This window comes from Dreissena polymorpha, chromosome 1 (genome assembly GCF_020536995.1).
Source record: "Dreissena polymorpha isolate Duluth1 chromosome 1, UMN_Dpol_1.0, whole genome shotgun sequence".
Lineage (NCBI taxonomy): Eukaryota > Metazoa > Mollusca > Bivalvia > Myida > Dreissenidae > Dreissena > Dreissena polymorpha.
Genome location: NC_068355.1, coordinates 160,237,834 through 160,260,778, shown reverse-complemented (window position 1 = coordinate 160,260,778; position 22,945 = coordinate 160,237,834). Strand labels below are relative to the sequence as shown.

Below are 22,945 nucleotides of genomic sequence, written 5' to 3'. Positions count from 1 at the left end.
ATTAAAAAACCTCTGGAAAACAGAATGCCGGACGAACAGACAGACGGAGGGACTAACAGACAGACAGTGCAACTGCTATATGCCATCCTACTGGTAAAAATAAAAACCAAATCATGTAAGTTGAAGTTGAGCATAATTCCGTAATGTAATAGTTTTTACAAAAATCATAAAATATAAATAAAAAGTTTCCAAATATAAATGGTTTCCTAAAGTTCTAACTGTAAACCGTGCTAAACAGTACACTTGTTTCACATTCACAATCTAACAGTTGTTACTGCAACTTAGTTTTGACACCTTCAAACAATTGTAAAGAAATGACCAAACTGTGACAGCTTGGTGGGGATGAAATCTTTGGTTGCTATGGTTACACAGACTCAATGGTTTCCCTAGCAACGATGCCTTCCTTCTTCAGACGTGCCAGCATGGGCTCGTATATGTCACTGGACAGAGGGATACACATTCCTTTCTTCTGAATCTCACCTGAAAACAACACAAATGATCCGCGCTCTGGGAAAACTGGGTTTTCTGCATGTGCACAAAGTGTCATCCCAGATTAGTCCCTTCTGTCCACAAAGACTAATCAGGGACAACACTTTACACCTTAAAAGGATTTTGGCTAAGAAACTTCCTTTAAATGAAAAATACTATAGAAATGAAATGTGTCATCCCTAATTAGCCTTGGACTGCACAGGCTATTCTGGGACAATTTATTTATGCACATCCATTAAACTCACACTTTATCAGTTCTAAGTAAACATAATATCCTTGTAAGTTACAAAACCTTCTCGACACATAGGTAGACAAAGACAAACCACAAAACAAGTTGTTATGCCAACCCAGGCATCAAACCTGCAATTCTCAAATTATTGAGCTACATGCTACCAACTGAACATTATCCAACACCATTTATTACATATTTACATGTTAATTGAAAACCACAAACTAACATACCATCAAGGACCATTCTGGTTGCAATGCCCGTGGGGAGCCCCACAGTTTTGGCCATGGCAGAATACCCCTTTGGGTCAGAGTCGCCATACATGACAAGACTCACGCCCCGGTGCTCTTTCTGTCCATTGAACCACTGCACCCCAATGTCATGCTGCATGAGGATCATATCCCTCTCTCCAGGCGCTGTTGGAAATACATCACACAATTGTAAATGTTAAAGGGGCTGAATTTTTTTTCTTTGAGAATGAGATTTCAACAAGAGCTGTTTAATTCAGCAAATTGTATATGCAAAGGGTAGTTTGAAGGTCATTGCAAGCTTAAATGATCCATGAGTTTTGTCATGATAATCATTAAGTGGCTGAATAACGTACATGAAGTTTTGAACTTGAGTTTTAGATGAGAAAGTCCAGCCTAATTTAAGTGAGTCTAACTGGGCAAACATGGCTTTATCCATGTATGTAAAGTGTCATCCCAGAGTAGCCTGTGCAGTTCACACAGGCTTATCAGGGACTACTCTTTACCATTTACTGTATTTTCCTTAAGAAGAGGCTTTCTTTCAACAAAGAATTTCATAAAAAGGGTGAAGTCTTGTTGCCCAATAAGACTGTAGGGACTGCACAGACAAATCTGGGAGGTATCTTTAGACACATGCATTTAGCCCTGTTATCCCAGACGATCATTTAAATAGTTTAAATGGGCTGCATGAGAGAGCCCTACCGAAGGCAAGTCTCTTGGAGAGATAGTTGGACAGGGTGTCAATGGGCGTCCCCTTCTTGTCAATCAGCTCTTCATCAAGCAGACCCAGTCTGAAAAACATGCAACACTCATAGTCTATAGCTTGTATTTTAATTATATAACAAAAGATTAATTTTATTTTATGTATATAATATAGTAAAACCATATTTCCGAAATAAACTTAACATTTTGAAAATACAGCAATATACTTAAAACATATTGTCCCAAATAAAAACATCAGCCAGTTCCTTGAACCTGAAACTCTATAATTAATGTAACACCTGACTGGTCGTAACCAAAAAATGAATTTGTCTGAACCATAACACCTAACAACAGTTTCATAATACTTGCAAAACATGTTTGTATATACTTTATCAACAAAATAACACCAGATCTGATAAATTTCTGCACATTCAGCTTACTTTTAATACACCTAATACTGACGTCATTTTGTTTACAATAAGTATTTTGATGTTTAAATGCTGTGTTCAGCCATTTAATATTGTTTTCTTTGGACGTGAATACAGAAAAATGAAAAAAAAGATGAGATAAATAGAATACCAAGTAATAGTTTAATACAGATATGTTCATTGGCATGGCACGAAAAACAAAACCACTCGCCAAGTTTAGTGGTTTTCTAAGCCCTTCTAAATCAACTTCAATATATTGAACACTAAACTCTAGTAAACCTAATATTCTCTATGTTTATAGAAACTCTGAAGAAGGTTAAAAAATAATTTCCTTAAATTTATTTTACAGCTGGAATGTCCTATGAATTCTGGGTATCCTGACCTAACAATGGCATCCAAACGATGTTCATTTTGTCCAACAGCCTCAAAAACAAGATCCTTCAAGGAGTCCTCAAGTAGATCAGATGACTTTCCAAACATCCCACAGAAGTACTGTCTCTGCAATCATATAAACAAAATGTAATAATATAAACAAGAGGGAAAAAGACCCCTCGCGCTCCCTTCAGACCCAACAAACATGTATTGATTTAATCTTGTTTGAAAGTTAGGCAAAGAAGAAGGCTTTTGGTTGGAATACAGTTTAAAATTCATGAAAAAAAGTCTGGTTCACATATACATGTAAGTCTGGTACACATATACATAAAAGTCTGGTACACATATACATGTAAGTCTTGTACACATATACATGTAAGTCTAGTACACATATACATGTAAGTCTGGTACACAAATAAATGTAAGTCTGGTACACATATACATGTAAGTCTGGTACACATATACATGTAAGTCTGGTACACATATACATGTAAGTCTGGTACACATATACATGTAAGTCTAGTACACATATACATGTAAGTCTGGTACACAAATAAATGTTAGTGTGGTACACATATACATGTAAGTCTGGTACACATATACATGTAAGTCTGGTACACATATACATGTAAGTTTGGTACACATATACATGTAAGTCTGGTACACATATACATGTAAGTCTGGTACACATATACATGTTTTCATGTCAGGCCTGGAAAACTTCATCACCTCATGGCAGCCAGATAGATATTTTATCAGGAAATGTTTAAACTCACTTGAAAAATGTATGATTACAGAAAGTAAAAGTTCTGAGAAAGAAGCATGATAATTAGTAGAATTCAAGCCCCTACCCATGTCTTCTCTGGTCCGTTGGGGTGCAGACTGGAGCTCTCCTCACTACTCAGCAGTCCCAGCTTCATCAGGCCCTTAGCAACGTTGGCAAAACCCTGCAATGGAATCAATGAAATCCAAAATTACTCACTTGTATTTATAAAATTGGGGATGGACAATCTAACAAGAGGATGCGTTCAATAAACCCATATCACCTAAATGGAAGCCTTGTCAGTATTGTTTAATTGGCACACTTGAATCAATAATGTTTTTTAGTAAGCAGTATTGATTGTAGGCCAACTGTCAATTAAAGGAAAGCTTCCAACACAGTAAATCAAAGCACAATACCTTCATCCAAACTTAACTTATTGAGCGGAAACTCTTTATCTATTTTCATGCAACTGGCACCAAATGCAAGTGCTGACAATTTTAAACATAGTACAAGATATGGGAGTTGCTATGCATTCTTTTCTATTTAAAATGCAACCTACCTATGATAAAAAATTCAACAAAATATGATCTCCATCCAAATTGAAGTGTTTTAGCCCATGACCTAAATGGCCCCAAATGCAACCTAGATCTGCATGTTAGCAAGAGATAGGAATGATTGAACACATACATTTAGGTGAATATCAAAAAGTGCAATAAGTGGCATAATTCTGCTCCAATGAAGGTCAGAGTTATGGGGCTTGGTCTGCAACCTTGCATGAAAATTCCTAAAGACATGTGTGATGCTTTAATTAAATATCTGTAGTAGTTTCGGATATTTGTACTTCTTGCATGCTAACTTTAACCTGCATTGCAACTTGTATCCAAACCTTGACTTTTCTATGTATAAAAGGGGGCATAATCATGCTTAAAGGAATTGGTTTCATACATGTATTGGTAGGGAAAAAACAAACATAACCACCTTTGACATTAGTAGACACAGATTTTAATTCAGTTCTCTGTCATCAATGATATTAATTTCCAAGAGAAAACCACTCTTATGTGCCAAAATATAATTTAAATGGTTGGCTACTGATTTAATCATACCCACCTTGTAGCGAATGGTCCCCCTTATGCATGTGTGAGCGTCGTTGATGCCGTAAGCGTCAGTATAGATGGTGGAGTCCCGGTTGGGGAATCCCTCAAGGTTAAAACCGGGCATGAAGTTGAGATGCTCTGCCGCATCCAATAGCCCTCCCTGGCCTGAAATCTCCACAACCTGAAATATGGCATTAAGAATGGTGCATGCTTGATTTGCTTAATATATCAACAATATTTCTGGGAAAGCTGGGCTTAATGCATGTGTGTAAAGTATCTTCACAGTCTAATTTGTTACAGCACTTTCCGCCTTAACTGGATTCTCTATAAACAGAGCCATTTTAAAACAAAAACAAGAGGGCCATGATGGCCCTGAATCGTTCACCTGACTAACCAAATACAATCCCAACCCAGATTTCATCAAGATAAACATTCTGACCAAATTTCATAAAGATTAGATGAAAACTGTGACCTCTATTGTCTACACCAGGTTTATCTATTAGTGTTGAAGTACCTGTTATCGAACAGCACCTATTATCGGACGTTTTGTTTTGGTTCTGTATGCGCAAGCGCAATAGTGCGCATGATGTCACATTGATAAGCAAATGGTGGTACATGAAGTCCATGACCTACTTGCCTACTTAGCTTGAAACCATTTGAGCCGAAAACAGGTTAAAGGAATACATTTATTGTTATGTACATGTTTTTATATGTTTTCTGCTATTACTTTTTAAATGCATCTATCAAAACATGCATTCACACACCAAAAAGCATATTTTCGTTTGCAATTTTGATTGCAGCAGACGCAGATATTTTCGCCGAGTCCGGATTACACGATAGTCATGTGACTATGTATATACTGAAGTAGTATTTATGAACTTTCCGGTAATAGGTCATGTTTGCATCGGCCGCCATTTTGTTTTGTCTGCTAGAGGTGACAATAACCAGCGAATCATTGTTATGAATTCTTGAAGGATATTCGCTGGAAAATTTAACAGATAAGTTAGTAAATGAGTGAACTGTTAATCATTTTTGAAACAACATGTTTTTGTTATTTTAAGTGTTTCAATTTTGACGTAATTTCTTAGGTGTTCGATAACTGGTTCGTCCACCATATTTGACCTAGTGACCTAGTTTTTGACCCCAGGTGACCCAAATACAATCCCAACCCAGATTTCATCAAGATAAACATTCTGATCAAATTTTATAAAGATTGGATGGAAACTGTGACTTCTATTGTCTACACAGAGTTTTTCTATTATTTGACTAAGTGACCTAGTTTTTGACCCCAGATGACCCAAATACAATCCCAACCCTGATTTCATGAAGATAAACATTCTGACCAAATTTCATAAAGATTGGATGAAAATTGTGACCTCTATTGTCTATACAAGGTTTTTCTATTATTTGACCTAGTGACCTAGTTTTTGACCCCAGATGACCCAAATACAATCCCAACCCAGACTTCATCAAGATAAACATTCTGACCAAATTTCATAAACATTGGATGAAAACTGTGACCTCTACTGTCTACACAAACAAATTGTTGACGGTTTTTCTATTATTTGACCTAGTAACCTAGTTTTTGACCCCAGATGACCCAAATACAATCCCAACCCAGATTTTATCAAGAAATACATTCTGACCAAATTTCATAAAGATTGGATGAAAACTGTGACCTCTATTGTCTACACAAGGTTTTTCTACTATTTGACCTAGTGTTTGACCTAGTGACCTAGTTGTTGACCCCAGATGACCCAAATACAATCCCAACCCAGATTTCATCAAGATAAACTTTCTGACCAAATTTCATAAAGATTGGATGAAAACTGTGACTTCTACTGTCTACACAAGGTTTTTCTATTATTTGACCTAGTTTTTGACCCCAGATGAGCCAAATATAATCCCAAACCAGATTTTATCAAGATAAACATTCTGACCAAATTTCATAAAGATTGGATGAAAACTGTGCCCTCTACTGTCTACACAAATTGTTGACGGACGCACACACACACAACGGACCCCGGACATCACACGGTCACATAAGCTCACCATGTCACTTCGTGACAGGTGAGCTAAAAATATCATAAAAGTGGAAAGTGTTGTCCCTGAATAGCCTATGCAGACTGCACAGGCTAATATGGAACGACTCTTTACCAACAAGCAAATTCGTTGAATTGATATCCCCCGCCTATATGCTTCTGGACACAAGAGTTTTATATTTGACACTCAAACAAGCATTTTTTCAAGATACAAAGGGCCATAACTAGTACCTATAGTAAAAAGTGACAGACGGACGGACAGCCGGACGGACAGCCGGACAAAGCCAAAACAATATCCCTCCGCCTCTGGTGCAGGATATATACTCATACCAAGTTTCAATGAAGTACTTCCAAGATATGGCTCCGGACACAAAAGTGCCTTTAGTAAAAAGCATTTTATCAAGATACAAAGGGCCATAACTCTGTTTTTAACAGATTGTATACAATGCCATTTGGCGTGCATTATCCTCTTATGCATATATATATACTCATACCAAGTTTCAATGAAATCCGCCAAAGCACTTCCAAGATATGGCTCCGGACACAAAAGTGCCTATAGTAAAAAGCATTTTTTCAAGATACAAAGGGCGATAACTCTGTTTTTAACAGATGGTGTACAATGCCATTTGGCGTGCATCATCCCCTTATGCATATATATACTTATACCAAGTTTCAATGAAATCCGCCAAAGCACTTCCAAGATATGGCTCCGGACACAAAAGTGCCTATAGTAAAAAGCATTTTTTCAAGATACAAAGGGCCATAACTCTGTTTTTAACAGATGGTGTACAATGCCATTTGGCGTGCATCATCCTCTTATGCATATATATACTCATACGAAGTTTCAATGAAATCCGCAAAAGCACTTCCAAGATATGGCTCTGGACACAAAAGTGCCGGACGGACGGACAGCTGGACGGACGGACAACGCCAAAACAATATCCCTCCGCCTCTGGCGGGGGATAACAACTAATCCAAGTTTTACTAGATCAAGGCTAATAATAATTAAGCAATAGAAATTATTTAAACAGTGTTTACTTTTAACAACTTTAATTCACAAGAGGGGAAATCAAAGCCTAAGGCACTATAGAGTCTGCTTCCTGGATAGAACCAGGACTTGGTGTCTTTTGGGAAATCTTGAAAACAATCCCAGAGTGGGAATCAAACCCAGGACGTCACAATTAATAAGCTGACATTATTAAATTTACACAGGAGAAATGTTATGTTTATATCAGTTATTGTTGTTAGCAACAGTGCTGACAGAATGAAATGCAAACACCAAACTACACAGTCATAGTACAGGATATGGGAGTTGCTTTGCGTTCTTGTCTATTAAAAAAATGATAATTAAACTTTTGTACTTGAGTACTCTTATGTTTATTGAACAAACATTTTATCATATCAAGATTTTATATTCAAGTTGCAAAAGGATTTATGTTAAGGTGGTAGACAGAAACAAAACAAAAATTACAAAAAAAGTGTCAACAATTAATACTAATACATTTCTGACACTGTTAAAAGCTACACAAATAAATCCTAGATATTTTTTAAGTGCTTCATATAGCATTATGAAAGACAGCAAACCAACTGCACACCTGTCCATTTTTTAGATACTTTGCTCCACTGAGACAGTTCATCAGGACACCTTTGGGGAACCAGCTGAAACAGTGAAAACTCTTTAAAAGCATGGAAAAACATCCAAGGCTCAAGACACAACAAACAACAAAAACAACAAGTCTCATTCTATTAATCTTACCATCATCAAACAAACCAATCCAGTAAATATTTGAAAGAACAAGAGATGTGTTTGTCAGAAACACAATGCCCCCTACTGCGCCACTTTGAAGCCATATATTTGACCTTTGACCTTGAAGGATGACCTTAACCTTGACCTTTCACCACTCAAAATGTGCAGCTCCATGAGATACACATGCACACCAAATATCAAGTAGCTATCTTCAATATTGCAAAAGTTATGGGCAATGTTAAAGTTTTCGTACGGATGCACAGACTGACAGACTGACTGACGGACAGTTCAACTGCTATATGCCACCCTATCGGGGGCATAAAAACATCTTAGGAGTGGAATGCTCATGAATGCTCTTGTGAATTTGTAGCAAAGTGGTGTCAAAGGTATGAGAACGGATGATGGCTGTTTTGGGCCAAATTACGTACAATGCTATGCATATATCATGCATATATCATCAAGTGAATACAACTTAAACAGAATAATAGCTGTAAAGAATACATACATCATTATTCTTGAATAAATGAATTACTCAAATATGTAAGTATAGTAATATTTAAATATACAGTGGCGTTCTTGAATACAACCTGAATATGTAGCCCTGTGGTATTCTTCTTGAATAGCATCTATATGATCTAAATGTGTAACCCAAGTGATTTTCAATTTGAATACTCACTGAATTTATTACCCAGTACACTGTTACTCCAATATAGTGCTCTCCGTTATAACGCTGTGTCCAATATAACGCGGGGGGTGCTTTGATCCCATTTTTTCTCCAACCTTCCATTTCTGATTCAAATCCATGTTATGCAATTTCATGTATTTTCAGAAAAATCAAAGATGGTGGCGATCACATCTTGATTGCTTTATTCAACCGTTCGTTTAACTGATTTTAATCTCTTCAAGGACAACAACACCCACAGCTAATTGGTGTTTATCTGTTGTGTAATGTCAATAAAGGTGTGAAAAACTCGCGTGTCAGTGTTTATTAAATGTATTCCTTATCAGAGCGGTATGGTGCGCTAATTTCAATAAGTAAAGTGCAAGCGGGATAATTATCAAATTAAAGTTATTCAAAACAATTAAAAAATTCTTACTTTGATATGATTGCAGTTTGACTATATTAAACGAGCGGCTGTGAAATATACTGCGCACAGTATAAAACAAGTTTTTTCTGTCTAGTATTTAGGCATTTTGCAGTTTTTGCGTGTACGAGAAATTAATTAAATAATCCAGGTGATTTATTTACATGCTAATGCAGTGTATTTTTTAACAGACATTCACTTGCATTTTGGCCCGGTATCAGAAAGGTACGGGAAACACATTTTTTGCATACGTATGACGCAATAAACATTTATTTGTACATGTATCGTATTGCATTCAATCTAAATTTAAACTTGCTTGTCCAATGAAAGCTCTGCAGTCTGCCCCATAATGCATTATTCTCTTCACACTTCTAAAAATGGCATATGCATATGCTTTGTGTTTATGAATTTCTTAAACATATTTATCGTCATAAATGTTCAAGATTTTTATTTTGTAAGTCATGTTGTAACTTAATTGGATTAACGGATAAATGTGCACATTAGAACAACGGTATGTATAATGTTAACGCTACGATTCGGTTTATATGCATGTAATTGCGGATGACAACACAGCATGGCAATAAACAGGACCTATATTATAAGCTATAATATACCTGTTTTTTTATAGCCCCTTCAATAAATGAGCTCAAAACTTATTACGCAGATCCGTTTATATTGGAGTTTCAGTGTAGTGTTCTTCTTTAATACCCACCTGAATTTGTAGTACATGTATAGTGTTTAACTTAACACCAACCTGAATTTGTAGAATATTGGTTTCCCAGGGGTGTTCTTCTGGAATACCCAACTGAATTTGTAGCCGAATGGTTATCAACTTGAATACACACCTGCATATTTGATCTCATTAAATACCCTACTCGCCAGAAGTTGGAGCCAAGTCATATTCTACTTGAATACCCACCTGAATTTATAGCAAAGTCATGTTTTACTTTAATACCCACCTGAATTTGTAGCAAAGTCATGTTTTACTTGAATACCCACCTGAATTTGTAGCCGAGTGGTGTCTTGGAATCTTCAGGTGCAGGCAAGCCTCCGCAGTATGAGACATAGGAGCTGATCTAAAACAGAGAAACATTGGGGCTAAAATAATGAATACAAGACCATATTATAGACGTGCAAATGTTAACAAAGGATTTAAAAATAGTTTTGAAATAAAATATTATCAAATGCTATTAAACAAGTTCTTTTTTCTTTTTTTAAACATTTTTAAATTACAACAATAAGAATAATACAATTGTGTCCCAGTTTCCATAAACAGCATTTTACTGTATGGGAGCAATACATTTCGTTAAATCCTAGAAGCAACATGAGCTTTAACAGCAGGTGAAAATACCCCTAAATTGGCCTTTAAAATGCTTTAAAACCTGATATTGCTGACAGAATTCTGTCAAAAAATGTATTAAGTCCCTCAAGTCCATGTGTTATGTAAATCAACTGTAATAAGTTCTATTAAAATCTGTTGAAATATAAAATTAAAGATATCAAGTGAAATCTAAGAAACGTGAAAACAATAGAATGTTCTGCTAATCCTATTAAATATCAAGAGCCCGATCAATAGAACAAGAGGGCCTGAAAGGCACAAAGTCGCTCAACTGAGATACAAAAGAACTGACCTGCTCAGTTCAGCCCCAAGATATCATTGGAACAAATGTTCTGACCAAGTTTCATGCAAAGTAAACTATACAGGTAACTTTTAGAGTGTTTACAAGGTTTTACTATAGCCATATAAGGATAAATTCCCCAACCCCAACCCCTGGTGGCTGCTTTTCAACAGACATGAACAATTTTTGAACTGATCCAAGATAGCATTAAAACAAAATGTTCTGACCAAGTGTTATGAAGATTGGACAATAAATGTGACTTTAAGAGTGTATACAAGTTTTTACTATGCCATTTAAGAAAAAATGCCCCGCCCTCTGGCTGCCATGTTTCTCAACCAACCAGAACTATTCTCAAATTAGTCCAAGATATCAAATCTTCTGACCAAGTATCATTAAGATCAGACAAAATGTGGCCTCTAGTGTTAACATGGTTTTACTTAAGTAATATATAGCCATATAAGGAACAATACCAACTCCATTGAGGCCATGTTTAAAAAAAAAACGGAACCATTTTCGAACTTGTCAAGATATCATTAGAACAAATGTTCTTACCAAGTTTCATTAAGATCTGACAATAAATGTGACTTTTAGTTAGAGTGTACAAGTTTTTACTATAGTCATATAAGAAAAAATGCCCCCCACCCACCCCCCGACGGCCATGTGTTTCAAGTAACTGTGACCATTTTCGAACTCGTCCAAGATATCGTTAAGACAAATCTTATGACCAAATTTCATAAAGATTGGACAATAAATGTGGTCTCTAGAGTGTTAACAAGGTTCTACTACAGCCATATGTAGCAATATAAGGCAAACTGACCCGCCCCCTAGAAGCCATGTTTTTCAACAGACCAGAATCATTTTGGAACTAAATCAAGATGCCATTGGGATGTATGTTCTGACCAAGTTTCATGAAAATCGGACCATAAATTTGGAATCTAGGGTGTTAACAAGGTTTTACTATAGCCATATATAGCCTTATTAGGAAAAATGCCCTGCCCCCTGGAGGCAATGTTTTCCAAACAACTGTAACCATTTTCGAACTCGTCCAAGACATCGTTATGACGAATCTTCTGACCAAATTTCATAAAGATTGGACAATAAATGTGGTCTCTATAGTGTTAACAAGGCAAATGTTGACACCGAATGACGAACAACGGACAAAAAAATAAATAAAATATCTTCTCCCATTCCAATATTTTGTTGTTTGTAACAAAATGTATAGCACCCTACCTTGCCGCCTGCTTTTTTCACTTCATCAAAGCACTGCATAGCCAGCATGTGGTCAATACCAGGATCCACTCCGACCTCATTCACAATCGTCACATTGGCATCCAAGGCTCTGAAGTCACATTCATGGTCATTCAAAATACCATACCATCTGTTTACTCATATGCATTTTTAGTAATAGAATTTCTTTATGCTTCAACTTAGCTAATTTTGAATCAAACTGGGAAACAATTCATGTCACCATTTGATTGCATAACAACGTCTATGACCAGAAATTGAAGAAAGCATATTTTAATAGTTACGCTCCTGATTTAGAACGACACATGTGGTACAGATTTTCAATGTCCATGGATACTATCTGATATGTAACCTTAAGTAACACTTGCAAACAATGCAAAGATACTCTAAAACAAATGGCATGATGAAGTCAGAAATCTAATATACAAAAAACATATATCTCACGCTTTATGTAGAGCCTTCATAGCAGGTGACACATAGCTGGCGGTCACCATGTTTCTCTTGTGCTTGATGCAATACTTGGCAATCTCCGGGTGCATGACGTAAGGCAGCAGGCTGACAACAATGTCGTGATCCGGCACAAGTTTATCCAGCTCCTCCTGGTGCCGCATAATGTCCAGCAGCATGATGTCCACATTCGGACATCGAGCCTCAATGGAGTCTAGCTCTTCTTTGATTTGAGAAACTGAAAAGATACAAATAATATTTCATAGGAATAAATGTTTGCACAAGTGGTGCAGCCAAAAGTGAATTATATATATTGTCTCTGATCACAAGTAGTGCAGTGATAAGAAAACCATATATATGATCTATAATCACAAATGACTAAAAATCTGTAAATAACTGACACCAACAAATTTCCTTTTGATATAATTATTTTCAATCATTATGTTTTTTAATAATCATCGCTGTTTGATAACGTCAAAATTATATTTTTATTTTACAAAGCTGAGTTCAACTTTCAACTTAATAAAAGGTCAGTTTCACTGCATATCATTTTTAAAACTTTCATAAACATACAACAGTTCTTTACTCCCTGTTCTACATGCGCACCAAAAGGCATTTTTTAATTGAGTAACATAAGTTGACCGCAGACGAACATTATCTAGAGCAATATGAAAGAAATTCAATGAGGAAGTACATCTGTTTGCATGGCTGCTGTTTTACCTACCTACTGTGACCCTGATATTCTTATCCCTGGTCAGGTACTCCACTGCGGGACCAGACACATACCCAGCCCCCAGTACCAGCACCTTCTTCTGATTGGGGACCACACGACTCTTCTTGGCAGACCTGATATCAGGACAGGGCATATATTTATATGATCTTTAGACACATTTTACTGTTTGAATGAATTGTTTCTATTACAAATATGTTTTTATTATCAATAAACAGTATACAGTATACACATAAACAAATAACATTTAAACCTGGCAAAATTAACATTTGATTCAGTTTTTGTGCTGATCTGTTTTAGAAATTAACTAAAATTCAAACCTTTGTAAATGGGTTCTTAGGAATGATAAATTTCTACAGTTTGTTTATAATTGCAATTGTTTGCCACTAATATATAATTAGCTAAATTGTTTCTAACATAACTATGTCTATAGCCAAATCTGCTTATTCGAGATCCACTATTTAATTGACAATTTGCAGGCGCACTGTTTCTCTCACAGTGCCATAGAGTTTGCACAACAGGCATTCATTTTTAAATTGACATGATGATGGTGGGTTACGCTGACGTGGACCTTTTGACCATAACCCATGACACATTGAGTACCACATTATGCAACATATTTCTTGAAATAAACAAGAGGGCCAAGATGGCCCTAGTTTGCTCACCTGAGAGAAGTCGGTTCATTCAATCTTTACCTAATGTCAAACTTGACCAAGATATTGACCAGACAAACATCCTGGTCAAGTTTCATCATTATTGAACCAAAACTCTGGTGTAGGGAGTTTTTTGTTTTGTAAGATTTGAAATGGTGACCTATATTTTGAGTTGACCCCCCTTACCAAACATCAAACTTTGCTTACAAGGATTTTGTATGATATAATGAAAATTTGGACAATCTAAGGGCAATAATTATGGCATTTATTATGTGATTTTGCTCATCATCAAACTTGACTGAGATCTTTCAGCAACTTTGATAAAGAATGCTTGAGAAATGTCAATGCTAGAGTGTTTACAAACCAAATGTGGACGGACGGACAGTGGACAAAGACCAATCCTAAAACCTCACCTGAGCAATCAGGTGAGCTAAAAAGTGTTTCACCGATCTGAGCCATTTTCCAACTTGTCCAAGAAATCAATAAAACCAATGAATTGACTAAGTTTCACGATGATTAGGCAAAAAATGTGACATCTGTAGTGTTCGATCACAAGGTTTCTCTTTATATAGTCACATAAGGAAAACTGCCCCACCCCCCTGGCAGCCATGTTTATTGACCCATTGGGACCTTTTGCAAACTCATCTGAGATATATATAAAACAAATCTATTCACCAAGTTTCATGATGATTGAGCAAAAAATGTGACTTCTAGTGTTCACAAGCTTTTGTTTACTATATAAATATAAGAAAACTGCCCCCCCTCCCCCCACATGTTCACATGTTTTCACTTTATACATATAGAGAAAATGCCCCGCCCACTGGCGGCCATGTTTTTTCACCGATCTGGACCATTTTCAAACTCTTCCGACATATCAATAAAACCAATGTTTTGATTAACTTTCATGATTGGGCAAAAATTGTGACTTCTCGAGGGTTTACAAGGTTTCTCTATAGCAATATAAGGAAAACTGCCCCGCCCACTGGCAACCATGTTTTTCAATGGACCGGAACCAACATATCATTAAGACAGACATATAGACAAAGTTAAATGAAGATTGGGCATTAAAAGTGATTTGTACAGTGTTTACAAGCTTTTCCTTTTTTATGACCTAGTGACCTAGTTTTTGACCAAGCATGACCCAGTTTCAAACTCAATCGAGATATCATTGGGACAATTCTTCTGACCAAGTTTTATGAAGATCTGACAATAAATGTGGCCTCTAGAGTGTTTACGAACAAATGTGGAAGGACGACGGACAAAGACCAGTCACAAAAGCTCACCTGAGCAATCAGGTGAGCTAAAAACAAGAGCTGTCACCATAGGATGACATATGCCCCCTATAAACGCTTTGATAGAAGTTATAGCATTTTTTGAAACCTAAACGCAGATTTCGAAACCTAAACGCGGACCATAAGTTCAAGGTCAAGGTCACAGGCATCAAAATTTGTGTGCATATGGAAAGGCCTTGTCCATAAAAACATGCATACCAAATATGAAGGTTATATCTCAAGGGACATAGAAGTTTTGAGCATTTTTCGAAACCTAAACGCAGATTTCGAAACCTAAACGCGGACCCTAACTTCAAGGTAAAGGTCACAGGGGTAGAAATTTGTGTGCGTATGGAAAAACCTTTTCCATATACACATGCATACCAAATATAAAGGTTATATCTCAAGGGACATAGAAGTTATGAGCATTTTTCGAAACCTAAACGCAGATTTTGAAACCTAAACGGGGACCCTCAGGTCAAGGTCACAGGGGGAAAAAAATTTTGCGTATGGAAAGGTCTTGTCCATATACACATGCATACCAAATATGAAGGTTATATCTCAAGGGACATAGAAGTTAAGAGCATTTTTCAAAACCTAAACACAGATTTCGATACCTAAACGCAGACCCTAAGTTCAAGGTCAAGGTCACAGGGGTTAAAAATTTTGTGCGTATGGAAAGGCCTTGTCCATATACACATGCATACCAAATATGAAGGTTGTTTCTCAAGGGACATAGAAGTAATGAGCATTTTTCGAAACCTAAACGAAGATTTCAAAACCTAAATGCGGACCCTAACTTCAAGGTCAAGGTCACAGGGGTAAAAAATTTTGTGCCTATGGGAAGGCCTTGTCCATATACACATGCATACTAAATATGAAGGACTTGTATCTCAAGGGACATAGAAGTTATGAGCATTTTTGGAAACCTAAACGCATATTTGGAAACCTAAACGCAGACCCTAACTTCAAGGTCAAGGTCACAGGTCTAAAAAAATGTGTGCATATGGAAAGGCCTTGTTCATATACACATGCATACCAAATATGAACGTTATATCTCAAGGGACATAAAAGTTATGAGCATTTTTGGAAACCTAAATGCAAAGTGTGACGGAAAGACGGACAGACGGACGGACAGTCCTATCACTATATGTCCCCATTTCTTTGAAAGGGGGCATAAAAACATCCAACCTCGAATAACAATTAACACATAAATGAAACACAACTACACTGTATTATTATGAAAACATGAATAATCAAAGGGGAGTAACTACTGTAAATTTAAATGCAATATTTAGAAGAGTTGTCTCACATGTTACATGACCTTAATTCATGATTGTTTGCAAGCCTTTTTACTATATAAATATAGGGAAAACTGCCCCGTCCCCCTGGCAACCATGTTTTTCAACAGACCGGAACCATTTTCAAACTTAACTCACATATCTAGGAAACAAAAGTTCTGACAAAATTTCATAAAAATTGGGCCAAAAATGTGACTTCTAGAGCGCTGACATGTTTTCACTATACACATATAGAGAAAAATGCCCCGCCCACTGGCGGCCATGTTTTTTCACCGATCTGGACCATTTTCAAACTTGTCCGAGAAATCAATAAAACCAATGTTTTGACCAACTTTCATGATGATTGGGCAAAAATTGTGACTTCCAGAGTGTTTACAAGGTTTCTCTATAGCAATATAAGGAAAACTGCCCCGCCCACTGGCAACCATGTTTTTCAATGGACCGGAACCACTTTTGAACTCAACCAACATATCATTAAGACAAACATTTTGACAAAGTTACATGAAGATTGGGCATGAAATGTGACTTCCACAGTGTTTACAAGTTTTTTCTTTTTTTTGACCTAGTGACCTTGTTTTTGATCCGGCATGACCCAGTTTTGAACTCAACCGAGATTTCATTGGGATGAAGCTTCTGACCAAGTTTCATGAAGATTGGACAATAAATGTGGCCTCTAGAGTGTTAACAAGGCAAATGTTAACGGATGGACGGACGTACGACGGACAAACACCGGTCACAAAAGCTCACCTGAGCAATCAGGTGAGCTAAAAACACAAATTAACTGTCTATAATTGTAAGTGCAATCAAAATTATCATCTTTTGTTAACCTAAATAATTTTATGCTAACAAATGTAAAACGTTTTACAGTAAGGGTTGAACATCAAAAATGCTTTTTAACAATGCTCCATGAAAACCAGGCTGAATGGATGTGCATAAAGTGTTTCCCAGATTAGCATGTCGTTTGCACAAATTATTTTGAGAAAATGAGCCAATCTGCGCAAAAAGAGAAGAAGTAGTGATTCATACAACTAAATATCTGCATATACATTTGGAGAGCTGCAGATAAACCCTTATTAGAATCAAAGTGAAAATAGCTATAAGCAAACAGCATTAATCCACAACAGCCTGCGATTAACTTGCTGCTACAGAACATTCTGTATCTGAGGTTTAAAAAAAAAACTTCAAAACTTAAATCTTTAAAAAAAAAGTCTTTAACTTAATTTGATTTTCTACAAATTGGAGACAACAAATCAGCAAATCTGCTTATCTAAGCAGTAGCAGACTAAAAAGCTGATCACTTCTGTACTTACTGATTCTTCTTTCTCAGCTCAGTGATATATGCAAAGTTGGGAGTCAGTCGGCCGTTAGAGGCTATCACCGCCTGGAATGTGCACATGGACACAAAGGGTAAATACAGGTCAGCGGACTTATTTATAAATATTCTTATCATTTTCTTAACTTGGGATGAAAATAAGACAACATGTAAATATGTGTTTGAAAGAAAATCCAAGATAATGCCTAAAATGATATGTTTCTATGTTGAGACAAATTTTTTTAAATTCAAGGTTTTCCTTGAGTTTCAATTTTAAATTCTTTATAAAACAATATAATTCTGCTTTTGATGACTATGTACACAGTCCATGAATTCATTTCTGTTTTAAACGATTGAGTAACATAAAAGAATAATTACTATTACAATCGATCTTTAATACAACAAATTACAAATATAAAGCCCGAAGTAGATAAGTGACCCCTGTGACCTAGTTTTTTACCTGCCATAACCGATGTTCGAACTTGGTCTAGACATCATCTAGATACAACTTCTGACCAAGTTTGGTGAAGCTCTGATAAAAACTACTTGAATTAGAGAACGGACAACATGCTGAATGTTTAAAATGCACTAAGTGACCCTGTGACCTAGTTTTTGACCCTGCAAGGCCCATGTTCGAACTTGGCCTAGACATCATGTAGATACAACTTCTGACCAAGTTTGGTGAAGATCGGATTAAAACTACTTGAATTAGAGAGCTGACACAAACGGACCGACAGACCGACCGACAGACAGACAAGCTCCCTCCTATATACCCCCCCCTAAACTTTGTATAACAATCCAAATAAATTTTGTTTTAACAAATGTCATGACAGAACACCTTGACTGTTAAGGTTTCAAAAAATACTAGGAGCCTTCAGTATGTATGTGAAAATAAGTAAGAAACACACTTGTAATTAAATAATGAAAAAAAAGGCATCTGTTGATAGGAAACAGATAACCCCTCGTTCCACTTTTGCTTCCAGCATTAATATTGACCTATGAGATAGGTAGACATGTGACTGGTGTTACAGATGACATGTCGTCTAATAATGGTCTACAATTGTGAACAGCAATTTTAAAATCTATGGATATATGGTAAAATTCTGGCTGAGACAGTAATTTTTAAGCTGTGTTAAGGCGATATATGACCTATGACCTCTAAGTGTGACATTGACCCTGCAGGCAGGGATTGTGTTGTTACACGCTGCACAGTGTCTCATGAAGGTTTACATTTTTGCTAAGTTACTTTTAAATACCTTATTATTTTGTAAAGTCAATGTTTAATTTGAGGACAGACAATGTCATACATGCACTTGCTTAGTTGTTCGATAATGAGCTATGGAACATAAGAGTGTTTTTTTTTTAATGCACTTACACTATCGAGGCTCTTTCAATACAATGTTACAACAAAAACAATGACAACAAGGGACAAAATTGTCACAAAACCAGGTTTTCATTGTGAAAAAAAAATCTGATAAAGGGAGAAAACTCAAACTGAACTTTTGAAATGAACAAACAAAATAAACCCCCTTTGTAAGTTTGTTTTTAAAAAAAATCTATTTTTAGTCGTGGCGACCTTGACATTGGAGATATTGACGTGATTCTTTCGTGCGACACACCGTCCCATGATGGTGAACAAATGTGCCAAATGATTTTAAAATCTCACAATGAATGACATAGTTATGGCCAGGACAAGCTCATTTATGGCCATTTTTGACCTTTGAACTCAAAGTGTGACCTTGACCTTGGAGATATCGACGTAATTATTTCGCGCGACACACCGTCCAATGATGGTGAACAAATGTGCCAAATGATTTTAAAATCTGACAATGAACGACATAGTTATGGCCCGGACAAGCTTGTTCCGCCCGCCCGCCAGCCAGCCAGCCAGCCAGCCTGCCCGCATTCGCCAATCTAATAACCAGTTTTTTCCTTCGGAAAACCTGGTTAATTTCCTTCGGAAAACCTGGTTAAAAACTATTGATACATGAAACCTCTTGCTACATATTTGAGCATTAACCATTTTGCAGGTGTCTGCATCTATAATTTTTGAAATTGCAAACTATGTTTTTTTCGAAAATGAAACCTGGGAATTGACTACATGAATATTGCTGTGTTTTCTGTATGCAATTGTAAACTCCTTAAATTTTAGAAACAAGAGGGCCTGAAAGGCCCAACGTCGCTCACCTGAGATTCAAAGGAACTGACCTGTTCTGTGCAGCCCAAGATGTCATTAGAACAAAATGTTCTTACCAACTTTCATGACTAATAAACACCCTGGCAGCCACGTTTTTCAACAGACCAGAACCATTTTCATACACATCCAAGATATCATTTAAACAAATATACTGACAAAGTTTCATGAAGATTCATAAGTCCATATAAGGAAAAATGCCCGGCCCACTGGTGGCCATGATTTTCAAGCAACTGGAACCATTTTCGAACTTGTCCAAAATATCATTGGGACAAATCTTCTGACAAAGTTTCATGATGATCGGACAATAAATGTGGCCTCTAGAGTGTAAACAAGGTTTTACAAAAGCATGATATATAGCCATATTAGGAAAAATGCCCCGCCCCCCAGTGGCCATGTTTTTTAAGCAACCAAGCCATTTTCGAATACATCCAAGATATCATTAGGACAAATCTTCTGACCAAGTTTCATGAAGATCGGACAATAAATGTGGCCTTTAGAGTGTAAACAAGGTTTAAATATAGCCATATAAGGAAAAATGCCCCGCCCCCTGGCAGCCATATTTTTCCACCAACCGGAACCATTTTTTAACTTGTCCATGATATTATTGGAATGAATCTTCTGACCAAGTGTCATGAAGATCAGTCAATAATTGTGGCCTCTAGAGCGTTAACAAGATTTTACAATAGCCATACATGTATATAGCAATATAAGGAAAAATGCCCCGCCCCTTGGCAGCCATGTTTTTCAAGCAAACGTAATCATTTTCGAACTCATCCAAGATATCATACAGACCAATCATCTTACCACATTTTATGAAGATTGGACAATAAATGTGGCCTCTTGAGTGTTAACAAGGTTTTACTATAGCCATATAAGGAAAACTGCCCCGCCCCCTGGTGGCCATGTTTTTTCACCGATCTGGACCATTTTCAAACTTTTCCGAGATATCAATGAAACCAATGTTTTGACAAAGTTTCATGATGATTGGGCAAAAATTGTGACTTCTAGAGTGTTCACAAGGTTTCTCTATAGCCATATAAGGAATACTGCCCCTCCCCATGGCAGCCATGCTTTTCAACGGACCGGAACCATTTTTGAACTCAACCAACATATCATTTAGACAAACATTTTGACAAAGTTACATGAAGATTGGGTATCAAATGTGACTTCTACAGTGTTCACGAGGTTTATCTTTTTTTTGACCTAGTGACCTAGTTTTTGACCCAGCATGACCCAGTTTTAAACTCAGTCGAGGTATCAAAGGGACAGTGTTCTGACCAAATTTCATGAAGATCAGACAATAAATATGGCCTCTAGAGTGTTAACAAGGCAAAATGTTGACGATGCACGACGGACAAAAGGCGATCACAAAAGCTCACCATGAGCACGTTATGCTCAGGTGAGCTAAAAATATTCATATTGTCTGAAATCTGCTTGCATAATTGTTTTGTATTTGTACGCACTAATTATTTCATTCACAAACTTAATGGGATTTTAAAGATCAGAGTTTAAGGTTTCTATATTGGTAATTTTGGATATCTACACTCTATGTCAGCACATTAAATTGTTAAAATTTGGCAACATGCCAAATCGTCTGCAAGGTGTATTGACAGTGTGAGAGGTGGTAACTTAAACTGTACGTCTCATCAAAAAATAATTAGTCACTTGATTATAATAAATTTAAGAATTGGAACTAATTTTAGAATCCTAGCAGAAACATTTGGTAACACAAACATATTTGGACAAAATAGAAATTAAAATAAAACAGATAGGCTTTCCATAACAAAACCTGTTATTTTATTTTTTACTTAGTTCTTTTAAAGAGAAAACAATAAAGTGTAAGTAAGCTGTTATTATCATCGTAGTTGTCCATTTTTACCTTTGCTAATTTATAATGCTCAAGTAGTACACAACAGATAATTTTGAGTGTTTTTTTTAAACCTGTAATACACTTGAAACATCTAAAAATTCAACATCAGGAAAATGGAAACAAATTGTTTGTTATATTGTGTAAAGATTATAATTGAGCCTTGCACTGGGAAAATGGGGTTTATTGCATGTGCGCAAAGTGTTGTCAGCCTGTGCAGTATTGTATTTTTTGTTTAAAGGCAGTCCCTTCGTAGCGATAATCCAGTTTAAGTAGACAGTGCTGCCCCTGATTAGTAGACAGTGCTGCCCCTGATTAGTAGACAGTGCTGCCCCTGATTAGTAGACAGTGCTGCCCCTGATTAGTAGACAGTGCTGCCCCTGATTAGTAGACAGTGCTGCCCCTGATTAGTAGACAGTGCTGCCCCTGATTAGTAGACAGTGCTGCCCCTGATTAGTAGACAGTGCTGCCCCTGATTAGTAGACAGTGCTGCCCCTGATTAGTAGACAGTGCTGCCCCTGATTAAGTAGACAGTGCTGCCCCTGATTAGTAGACAGTGCTGCCCCTGATTAGTAGACAGTGCTGCCCCTGATTAAGTAGACAGTGCTGCCCCTGATTAGTAGACAGTGCTGCCCCTGATTAAGTAGACAGTGCTGCCCCTGATTAGTAGACAGTGCTGCCCCTGATTAGTAGACAGTGCTGCCCCTGATTAAGTAGACAGTGCTGCCCCTGATTAGTAGACAGTGCTGCCCCTGATTAGTAGACAGTGCTGCCCCTGATTAAGTAGACAGTGCTGCCCCTGATTAGTAGACAGTGCTGCCCCTGATTAGTAGACAGTGCTGCCCCTGATTAAGTAGACAGTGCTGCCCCTGATTAGTAGACAGTGCTGCCCCTGATTAAGCCCCCTTGTTTAAGTAGACAGTGCTGCCCCTGATTAAGCCCCCTTGTTTAAGTAGACAGTGCTGCCCCTGATTAAGCCCCCTTGTTTAAGTAGACAGTGCTGCCCCTGATTAAGCCCCCTTGTTTAAGTAGACAGTGCTGCCCCTGATTAAGCCCCCTTGTTTAAGTAGACAGTGCTGCCCCTGATTAAGCCCCCTTGTTTAA

The 22,945-nt window shown here is 37.0% G+C and overlaps 1 protein-coding gene across 1 annotated transcript in view; it reads right to left on the bottom strand.

The window, feature by feature from the left end:
- Positions 1–364: 364 nt before the first annotated feature.
- LOC127867537 (alpha-aminoadipic semialdehyde synthase, mitochondrial-like) overlaps positions 365–22,945 on the bottom strand; it is a 30,956-nt gene continuing 8,375 nt past the window's right edge. Inside the window, exons 11-22 of the mRNA XM_052408796.1 lie at positions 17,776–17,846; positions 13,235–13,356; positions 12,508–12,748; positions 12,049–12,157; positions 10,199–10,275; positions 7,963–8,026; positions 4,339–4,506; positions 3,320–3,415; positions 2,479–2,594; positions 1,669–1,757; positions 952–1,134; positions 365–480 (exon numbers count right to left, since the gene is read on the bottom strand). Of these exons, the coding sequence (XP_052264756.1) occupies positions 365–480; positions 952–1,134; positions 1,669–1,757; positions 2,479–2,594; positions 3,320–3,415; positions 4,339–4,506; positions 7,963–8,026; positions 10,199–10,275; positions 12,049–12,157; positions 12,508–12,748; positions 13,235–13,356; positions 17,776–17,846 (1,452 nt within the window). The remainder of the gene's footprint in view (positions 481–951; positions 1,135–1,668; positions 1,758–2,478; positions 2,595–3,319; positions 3,416–4,338; positions 4,507–7,962; positions 8,027–10,198; positions 10,276–12,048; positions 12,158–12,507; positions 12,749–13,234; positions 13,357–17,775; positions 17,847–22,945) is intronic.